This window comes from Camellia sinensis, chromosome 14, assembly GCF_055761805.1.
Source record: "Camellia sinensis isolate YWXY chromosome 14, ASM5576180v1, whole genome shotgun sequence".
Taxonomy (NCBI): Eukaryota; Viridiplantae; Streptophyta; class Magnoliopsida; order Ericales; family Theaceae; genus Camellia; species Camellia sinensis.
Window position 1 is genome coordinate 62,803,322 of NC_138974.1, and position 10,045 is coordinate 62,813,366.

General features: G+C 32.9%; 1 protein-coding gene and 1 long non-coding RNA gene across 2 annotated transcripts; one reads left to right on the forward strand and one right to left on the reverse strand.

Moving 5' to 3' along the window:
- Nucleotides 1-1,892: 1,892 nt before the first annotated feature.
- Nucleotides 1,893-3,289, reverse strand: LOC114296850 (putative pyridoxal 5'-phosphate synthase subunit PDX1). Its single transcript, XM_028241186.2, has one exon. It carries the CDS (start codon nucleotides 3,053-3,055, stop codon nucleotides 2,123-2,125), a length of 933 nt encoding a protein of 310 aa, XP_028096987.1. The 5' UTR covers nucleotides 3,056-3,289; the 3' UTR covers nucleotides 1,893-2,122.
- Nucleotides 3,290-6,032: 2,743 nt separating this feature from the next.
- On the forward strand, nucleotides 6,033-8,251 carry LOC114296875 (uncharacterized). The gene is made up of 2 exons (XR_003641318.2): nucleotides 6,033-6,721; nucleotides 7,732-8,251. It is a non-coding gene; the product is annotated as an uncharacterized LOC114296875 (long non-coding RNA).
- Nucleotides 8,252-10,045: the final 1,794 nt, after the last annotated feature.

Consider the following 10,045-nt stretch of genomic DNA (forward strand, 5'->3'; position numbering starts at 1 on the left):
CTGCACTAACTTGTTCAAACCTATGAAATTTAATTACTCTATGCAGACCTCTGTGATGAGCCCATAAAATTTAAAAAGAACAACATACATATGTTGAGGCAAGAAAACTAGTATCTTACATCTACTAATTTATAAATGTCATTAATAGAATCCCCATCTGAAAGACACAAATCACCAGACTGGTGAAATCGTGACAGCTGCATGACAAGAAGATGTGATTGTGACAACTAGAAGCAGATGGTAAAACATATCCCATCTCAATGTATAAGTAACAACAATGAGACACAGAATTTATACAAGCACACTACATCCACTACTCCAGAACACGGGACCATGGGTGTTGCCCAAACAAGATCACACAATTGGAAGGTAACACAAGAGGCTTCAACATGTATGACTTGCTAGGTTTGCATCCAGCATGTATGCAGCAAGCCTACTGTGTTTGATGGATAGCATGTCATAGAAACAACGGCTTTGTGGTATCCCTGACTCAACTACTATTCTCATGGACATAGATACAACTGAAGACAAAGATGTCGTGGCAAATACTCATATGTAATAATGGAGTAATGATACAACAATAATGGGGGTGTTTGGGAACTATGGGTAGAGGCTATTTTTGTCTCAAAGTGAAAAATAGCCTTTTAGTCTTAAAAAAAAAAATCAGCCTACCCCATTGATTAAAGAAAAAATATATATATATATATAGCAGCCGGCAGACCTACACTGTCAAAATAAATATATATATAGCAGCCGGCAGTATATTTGTAATCATACCCTAGTCCCAAATGAGTAAATGACAATTTTACTCCTTTAGATTAATTTTTAAAAAAGTGAAACTAGAAGTAAATTTGTCATTTTACTTTAACATCATTTTAAATACATTTTTCAATACAACAACTCAAATAAAAATCTAATTCAACTCCCAAACAAAAAACTAAAATAACCTACTAAATAGTTAAAAAGCTAAAAAATCTCTAAATTAGCTACTTTCCAAATACCCACAATATCAAGCCCAAGCTATGTTTGGTTTTGACTTTTTGACTAAAAAAAGCACAAAAGACAAATTGACTACATAAACTAATAAGACAAAATATCATATCAAAATCATAATCATTACACTTTTTATTTTATAAAAGTCAAAAAAATCAAAAACAAAAATCAAACGAGGCTAAAATAACAAAAGTTCAGGCTATTGACACAGGCAAACTAAAAAGAATTTTGAGAAACTGAAGGTTTGATAATTGAAAAGCAGACATAGAGCGAGAATATAATCTAAAAAGAACACTACTACTTCAAATTGAGGTCATAAGCTTCCCTCAAAAAGTAGGCCGACTGCCAAGGATGCAGTCACCAAGAACGAAATATAAAAATCTTAATTTCAGAGATAAAATAAAGATTACAATATAATACATTTCAGGTGACTATCAAAACCCAACAACGCAAAGAAATAATCCATTTTGTTGCAAGCTACCACGCTGCGAGAAATGAGATCTAAAAAATGTATGAATCAATCTACCGAAAGATTATACACAACATCCTTATCCATCCAATATGCATCATGTGCGTAAACCCAATAAGCATGTCTATTGAATGAGTATATAATGGATGGAACATACATAATGCATAAAGTACTCTATATTATTACTCTGTATTGTAAACACCATTTTTATCAACTAAAAAAAAAAATTAAGAAAGATGAATACTCGGCAGCCAATATCCTTAAACATAAGAATTAGAATTACTTCAACCAAACAGCAGACTTGTAGCGACACCGATTGGAAAATAAAAAAAAGTTCAAAAACAGAATAACAAATTGAAGATCAAAACTCAACCTTGATTCATGTTCACACAGATCCATGAGCCTGATAGCAATTATGCAACATAAAAAGTAGTAAATAAAGAGCTTCATATACAATGTAAAATTCATCCTACAATTAAAAATTAAACCAATCCAATAACCTTCACTATAACAGGGATGACAATCCATTCCATTCCATTATATATTTCTAATTAAAAGAGTTTTCAATACCCCTAAAATGACAACTCATAATGCAAAATTTATTAAATTTGGAGAACATAACAGTCCAAGAGCAACCTACCAACCAACCTACAAATCAAATCATTCAGACCGCTTCGCGTACCTTTCGACCTTCTCATCATTGAGATTGATCCCCACCATAGCCTCTCCCAATCCACAGCTCACCTCCGCAAGCACAATAGGATCACTGTAGTGAGTCACGGCCTGAACAATCGCACGAGCGCGCCTCGCCGGATCACCGCTCTTGAAAACCCCAGACCCGACGAAAACACCATCGCAGCCCAGCTGCATCATCAGCGCGGCGTCGGCGGGGGTGGCTACACCGCCGGCGGCGAAGTGGACCACCGGAAGCCTCCCGAGTTGCTTCGTCTGCATCACCAAATCATACGGAGCAGCGATTTTCTTAGCGAAGGTGAAGACCTCATCGTCGTCCATGTTGCGAAGCACACGAATATCGCCCATGACGGATCGAACGTGACGCACCGCCTCGATGATGTTGCCGGTGCCGGCCTCGCCCTTGGTGCGGATCATGGCGGCGCCTTCGCGGATACGGCGGAGGGCTTCGCCAAGGTTGCGGCAGCCGCAGACGAAGGGGATGCGGAAGTTGTGTTTGTTGATGTGGTTGTCGTCGTCAGCGACAGTGAGGACTTCGCTCTCGTCGACGTAGTCGATGCCAATAGACTCGAGGATCTGAGCCTCGACGAAGTGGCCGATTCGGGCCTTGGCCATGACCGGGATGGTGACGGCTTGCTTGATCTCCTTGATGAGTTGGGGGTCGCTCATGCGGGCGACGCCGCCTTGGGAACGGATGTCGGCCGGGACGCGTTCCAGGGCCATGACGGCGCAGGCGCCGGCCTCCTCCGCGATGCGAGCTTGGTCAGCGTTGACGACGTCCATGATGACTCCGCCGCGGAGCATCTGGGCAAGGCCTACCTTCACTGAGAAAGGGGATTTCTTCGTGGTTTCGGTGATTGCTGCATTGCCGTAGACTGTTACAACACCGCTTCCTGCCATTTCAGAGAGAGAGAGAGAGAAAGGGATTCAATGTCTGAGAGGTTGAAACGCAGAGGTGGTAACCCTAAACCGAGAGAGAGAGAGAGAGGATATGATTAGGAGAGAGAGGGGGATAATGAATGGAGGATTGGGGGGGATGAGGAGGAGGGAGAGCTGGAGGAAGATAAATAGTTGGCAAGTGGAACTGCGGTGAACGCCAAAATTGCCAATTTGTGACGGTGATTTCATTTGCAAAGGCTCATTAAATTAAATAAATTAAAATTAGTCAAATATTTTTTTTAATTATTAATATTTTTTTATTAGTTAAATTTTTTCAATAATATTGTTAGAAAAATTTTAACTTATTATAGAGAAAATTTACAAATTTTTTTTGTGACAAATTGAAATTTCTTTCTAAAATTTTTAAGGCATAGTTTGGGAAGTTGGTTTTGGTGGGTTAGAGGCTAAAATAGTCACAAAAAAAAAGGCTATTTTAGTCACAAAAAACAAAACATCAAATCCAACCCATAATCATTACACTTCTCTCTCACAAAAAAATTTAAAAAAGTCAAAAAACCAAAAAGCCCTTCCCAAACCAGGCTTTTTAACCCTAGGCTAAAATAGTGAAAAAGCCAAAAAGCCAACCCACTTCCCAAACGGAGGCTAAATTTTTTCTGTGAAACTAAATTTTTTTTTTTGAAATTTTTCTTTAAAGAGCTAAAATTTCTCTATAAAGACAAATTTTTATGTATTGAAATTTCTGTGTGCCAAAATTTTTTTATGAAAATATTGAGGGATCCAACTATTATAAAAATATTATATATCCTTTAGGGTGTGTTTGTTTTGAAGGATTAGGGGGTGTGATTGGACTATTAGTCCCACCGGGCTAATAGTCCATTGTTTGTTTCATTTTTTTTGCTTCGGACTAATAGTTCCTCCTAGACTATTAGTCCCACAAATGTGGGATTATCTTATCCCATGGGAGGGGGTGGGATTGAAACCATGGGATTGGTATCCCATGGGATTATTTTGTAAAATGTCAATTTTGTCGTCCATGTTATTATTTAGCAAACAATTAGAAAATGATAAAATAGTCTTTTGAACATTTATAAATTATTTTTTTAGTATTGTTAATTTAAAATTATATATTAAATAAAAAATTTTAATTATAAATTAAATTTAATCAAAAATAATAAATTATAAATTATGGCCTTATAAATTAAATTTTTTTAGTGTTGTTAATTTAAAATTATATATTAAATAAAAAATATAAATTATAAATTAAATTTATTTAAAAATAATTAATTATAAATTATGGCCTTATAAATTAAATTTTTTTAGTGCTGTTGAAAATTTAATTTATATATTAAATAAAATTATTTTTTATTGTCATTAATTTAAAATTATATATTAAATAAAAATTTATAAATTATAAATTTAATTTAATTGAAAATAATAAATTAAAATAATTAAAATATTGTGCAAAAAATAAAATAAAACAAATTTTTATTTAATCTAGCTAAAAATAATTAAAATATTAAAGCTATGTTTAATATTGCTATTACTTAGTAAATAATTAAAAATGATAAAATAGTCATTTGAGCATTTATCATTCTCCATAATATCCCAAACAAATATTAGATAATTAAAAATAATCCAATCCAGACATCTAATCCAATGACTAAACAAACATAAGATATAAATTTAGTCCAATCAAATAGTCCCAGGACAATGTATCCCAGAACTAATAGTCCGATAGATTACAATCCCCCCTTATCCAGTTCATCGAAACAAACACACCCTTATCTTATAAAATATTAATATTAAGAACCTTAAATTAAAAACTCCTTAAATAAATGGGTTGTGTTATTTTAATCTAAAATTAAATTTATTTTTCAAGTTTAATAATCAATCAAGCAATTATTTTTGTGTTGTTTTTATCTTATATTTTCTCTAATTATTAACTAATAATCTTACAAATACATCATTAATTTAAAAAATAAATCTAAAAAATAAACTTATATTTTATTTTTAATAAGTATTAAATAAATAATAAATATATGTGATAGTGCGTCCATTGCCCATAAATATATATTATAAATAACAACACTTCCTCCTCTGTTTCAAATTATTTATTTGTCTATTTTCGATACCCGTGCCCAAGTTAATAAATAATATATTTTTATTAATAAAAAATTAAATTATAAATTAGTAATAATTTTTGAGAAGTCTTTAATAGTCAAAATGATCAAATAATTTCAAACCAATCCCAAATTGATTGAAAGTAAAATATCAAATAAAATCAAATGAGAGTGGATTACTTTTATTGGCTATTTGAGATCTCAAAAATAAGTCACTTCTTTTTTCATTTTTGATTTTATTTTTAGTGGCTTCATTTTTATAATTATGTCAAATTTTTTTTTTTCATTTTTCAATTCCTCTTATGTAGACGAATTTTAACCAAAAAATTGAATAAGCCAAGATAAGTTAAAAAAAAGTTCATTATTATTGGTTTATTTTTGTATTTTTTAGTCTTTTTCTTGAAAGTTTTTTTACAAACAAAAGTTAATTTTCATGTTTGTCTCGTTGAATATAATTTAGAAACTTAATTTTTTTTTTTAATTTAGAAAAAAGAAATTTACTAAAGACAAAAATAAATCAACAAAAGATTATAAAAAAAAAAATCTCAAATACCCACTGAGACCAATATTAGAGATATAAATAAATGATAAACTTACTATATTAATCTTATATTGATAAATAAATTAATAAATATAATACAAATCTATAGAATGGAAGAATGGTAACGCTTTGGTGTAACCCTGTTGCTTTGTTTGGTTTGTGACCCCTCTTTGCTTGCAGATTTGGGCTGGACACTTGTGTTTCAAATTACCCACACACACAGTAGTAGAAGAAAACAAATGTCATCATTCCTGTTATAAATTTGTAAGGTAATGTTAGGGATATCAAATTTTCTACTAAATAAATAACCAAATGTCTCACATGGATGTAGGGTCGGCAATTTTGTGGGCCCCACACCATGTGAGACATTTGGTCATTTATTTGGTAGAAAATTTAGGACCTCTAGCATTTTCTAAATTTGTAACTCCTTCCTTGCAAATTTTGAGTTGGACACGTGGGCTTCAACTCATCCACATATACAATGGTCCTGCTTGGTAGAGTTGTGAAAAAGTTATTATAACTTATAACTTAACAGTTTATAATTTATAGTTGTAAACATAAATTAATTTTTGACTCATAAATTAAGTTTCTTCTTCCCCACTCAAATAATAAATTGATTTTTAATTTATAAAAAATTATAAACTATATTTTTAAATTAAATCAAACACATTATAATAATTTAAATTAAGTTAAAAATTAAAATAAACTAAAAATAAGTCCCGCCATGACTAAGAAGAAACAAAACAAATACCACCATTCCTCCTAGAAATTTCCCCCGCCGGTGCTCCTGACTATTTTCCAAAGCTTCTCCCCGCAAATTTTTCTTGAATATTTTGGGTTACCCACGTGGGATTCAAATCACCGTCTCCGACAATGAAGAAGAAAACAAATTTCACCGCTTTGAAGAGCAAATTTCACAGCTTCACATCATTGTCGGCATTGTTGCTGCCGTAAGGCTGTCGAAGTTGGTCATCCAAAGCTCTGCTCCCGCCGTTGCAAATCCTGGTAATTACATCTGTATTTTGATGCCTATTATTTATGTCTGTTGCACAATATTTACCCACACTGCTTTTATTCCTAGGTATATGTTAAATAGATGAACACCAAGTGTTTGTCAATATGTCTCAATGAACAGAAAGTTTACCAGCCTGATTTGGGTAATTGGATTTTGATAGTCTTTGATAAATTTTCATGGATTGCTTTGATCCTTTTTCTATATTATGTGTTTCTGAAATGATGATCCTACGGAATTTACTATTACATATTAAATAAAAGATAGAGATTTTTATCATTTTGTTTCCTCAGTGGACTGATAAATGAGTTCGTTTATGGATCCATATGCACTGAAGTCTGTTTCAAATTTATCTGCTTCAGATTTACCTGCTTCTTTCCATTTAATTTTTGGTTTCAGGTAATTTTAAGTTCATATTGGAATTTGATGGTTGACCATTTTCTATAGAAAAGTTATACTTGAAAAAAACCATTTTCCTTATTTGTATGAGAGATTGAGATTTCAGATGTGTTATTGGTTTGGACCAAAATATTCAACGAAGCAAAATGAGTTCATAAAACATTTGAAGAAATTACAACTTTTTTCTCTAACTGCTTGCATGTGATCAGTACAGAAAATTACACTTTTTTCTCTAACATCATGATGTGGGCATCCTTTTGGCATCTTTTTGCTTCATATTTTTCCCTACATTGATTTTCAATTATTAACTGGTCTTGTTAAGTTTTATAAACATGCAACAACTGAGATGGATGCATGCTAATTTTATGCAATAATTTTTGCTTTCTTTGATTTGTCTATCTGAATGTTCATAACATCAACAATGTACGATCCTAAATGCGATTTAGGGAATTGACCCACAATAACTAAAATATTGTTCTTTTGCTATACACGGTGTAATTGGTATTGTTTTTGCATTTGTATTTGTTATACAAGTACTTTAACCCGCTGCAAAGTGAATGCTTTTCTGCATGTTTCCTATCCCATGTAAATATGGTCATTTCAGCACCAACAGGAAGTGGCAAAACAAGACTTTTTGAGCTTTGCATTTTGAGGCTGCTCTCAAGGTTCATCTTTGTAGAAGGAAGATTTATTCACTTAAAAGGAACACTCAAAACAGTCGGCTTTCTACGATTTTGTATATGGAAAAATTTTAGATATTTATTTGAACACTGAAAAGTTCAGAAGGTAATTGATTTCACGCCACCAAGACACCCACAGATACTCTTTGTTTCATTGACTTTGTATTGTTGATGACTGGGGGGACTTGTTCCTGGAGCATGGTTTAGTACGCTGCCTATCCTTTCTGCAGAAGTTTGATGCAGTGACTTGGTATCACATTAAAGATGGTGGCTTGAGTTTTTCAATTATATAGCACTAGTGATTTACAATAATTACGTCTTCACATCAAGTTGGATTTATTTGAAATAATCAAATATTTCATGCATGTGAAGTTTTGATCCATATCCTCAATTGTATTCTGAAATGTTTTTTTCTTGCCATAAAGAAAGAGATATATTTGTGTATGTAGTTTTTGTCCACAACAGGGAATTAAAACATTACCTAGGCAATTAGAAATTAAAATTAATGGAGTATTTCTTTCAAATAAGTCAATAGTTGTTTGGATATTTAAGGTGACGGACAAGGATACACATACATATATTGCATATAATTATTGTTATTTATTTCATATCTCGTAATAAAAGTATACTACGTTTATCTGTTGCTCTATACATAATCTTAGATATATGTTTCAATTATCTACATCAATAATGTCGTGACCCCCACACGCAAAGGTCCTGTGGAGGCAAGAGACCATTTTGACTTGTAACTGGACTTGAATGCTTATTGGTAATGCTTGGTTTTCATTCTTTTGCCGAAAGTGATATGCGCTGGAAGTAATTGCAAAAGATAATGCAGCATCAGTAAAGTTCCTCAACAAATTTGGTTTAAGTTGTGTTTCTTCTGCTGTGAATTAGGTGTGATGTTGTTTGAGGTTGAAAATCAATTACAGATGGTAAACAATTGAAATGGTATGCATTGCTACTTACGGATAATCTTAAAAGGCATAAAATTGGGGTTTAGAAATGGATTCTTTCCTAATACTTGGTTTTTTTAATGTATGGAAGAAATGAAATTTGTCAAGAATAGGCTGCATTAGGCATTCTCTTGATGCTTGATTTGTTCTTCAATGTATGTGTGGTAATGAAAATTGTTTGAGGGCCCAAAATCAGTGGCTCGAATTTGGCTCGAAACTCAGAATGACGTTGTTTTGGGTTTCAATTTTTTTTTTTTTCTTTTTTTTCTTTTTCTTCCTTCTTCTGTTACAGAGGCGAGGCGAGAGAGAGAAAGGAGAGGAGAGAAAAGAGGGAGAGAGAGAGAGAGAGAGAGAGAGAGAGAGAGAGAGAGAGAGAGAGAAACCTTCGATCGGTGGAGGGAAGCCGTGGAACTGATGGTGGTGATCGTCACCGATCGATTGCCGGTGGGTATCGTCGCTGATCGCCACTTTCTCTATTTTCTGTTTTTTTTTTTTTTTTTTCTTCTAGTGGATCTAGATGTGTTGATGATCTGGATTTGGGTTTGATTTTGGTTTAATTTTTGATTTTTGATTTTGGTTTGATCTCTCTCTCTCTGCTCCACTCATTTTTGTGTGATGATGTTGATGAAGGTGGTGTTGTTGATGATCTGGATTTGGGTTTGATTTTGGATTTTGGATTTTGGTTTAATCTCTCTCTCTCTGGTTTTGCTGGGTTTGTTGATTTTTTTTTTTTTGATTTTTTGTTTTTGATTTTGATTCAATAACTCTCTCAATTGAAAGTTGAAAACGGAAGGAAGAAGGGAAGGGAAGGAAGAAGGCAGGGGATGAAGAAGAAAAGGAAAAAAAAAAAAAAAATTCAAATTCAAATTCTTCTTCTTCCTCTTCTCTTTTCTTCTTCTTCTTCTTCTCTTGTTCTTCTTCTTCCAGCGAGAAAGAAAAAAAAAATTTTGAAACCCAAAATGACGTCGTTTTGGGTTTCGAGCCAAATTCGAGCATGAATAAATCGGGCTCTGTAACGAGACTGTGTAGCAATTCATATAATATTGATTTTTCGCCAATAAATAATGTATTCTTGCATTTGTTGGATTAGTTATGACATGAGGGGAACATAGCCATGTACTACAAGAAATGTCACTTTTAGCTACCAAAATATTGGTCGCCTGTGTTTGGTAACGTTTACGTTTTCAGTTTATATTTACAAAAATTTTATAAACTGGTTTTTATTTATTTTTAGAAAAATATAAACTACAAACGCGTTTGGTAATTGACAAAATGCTTAAAA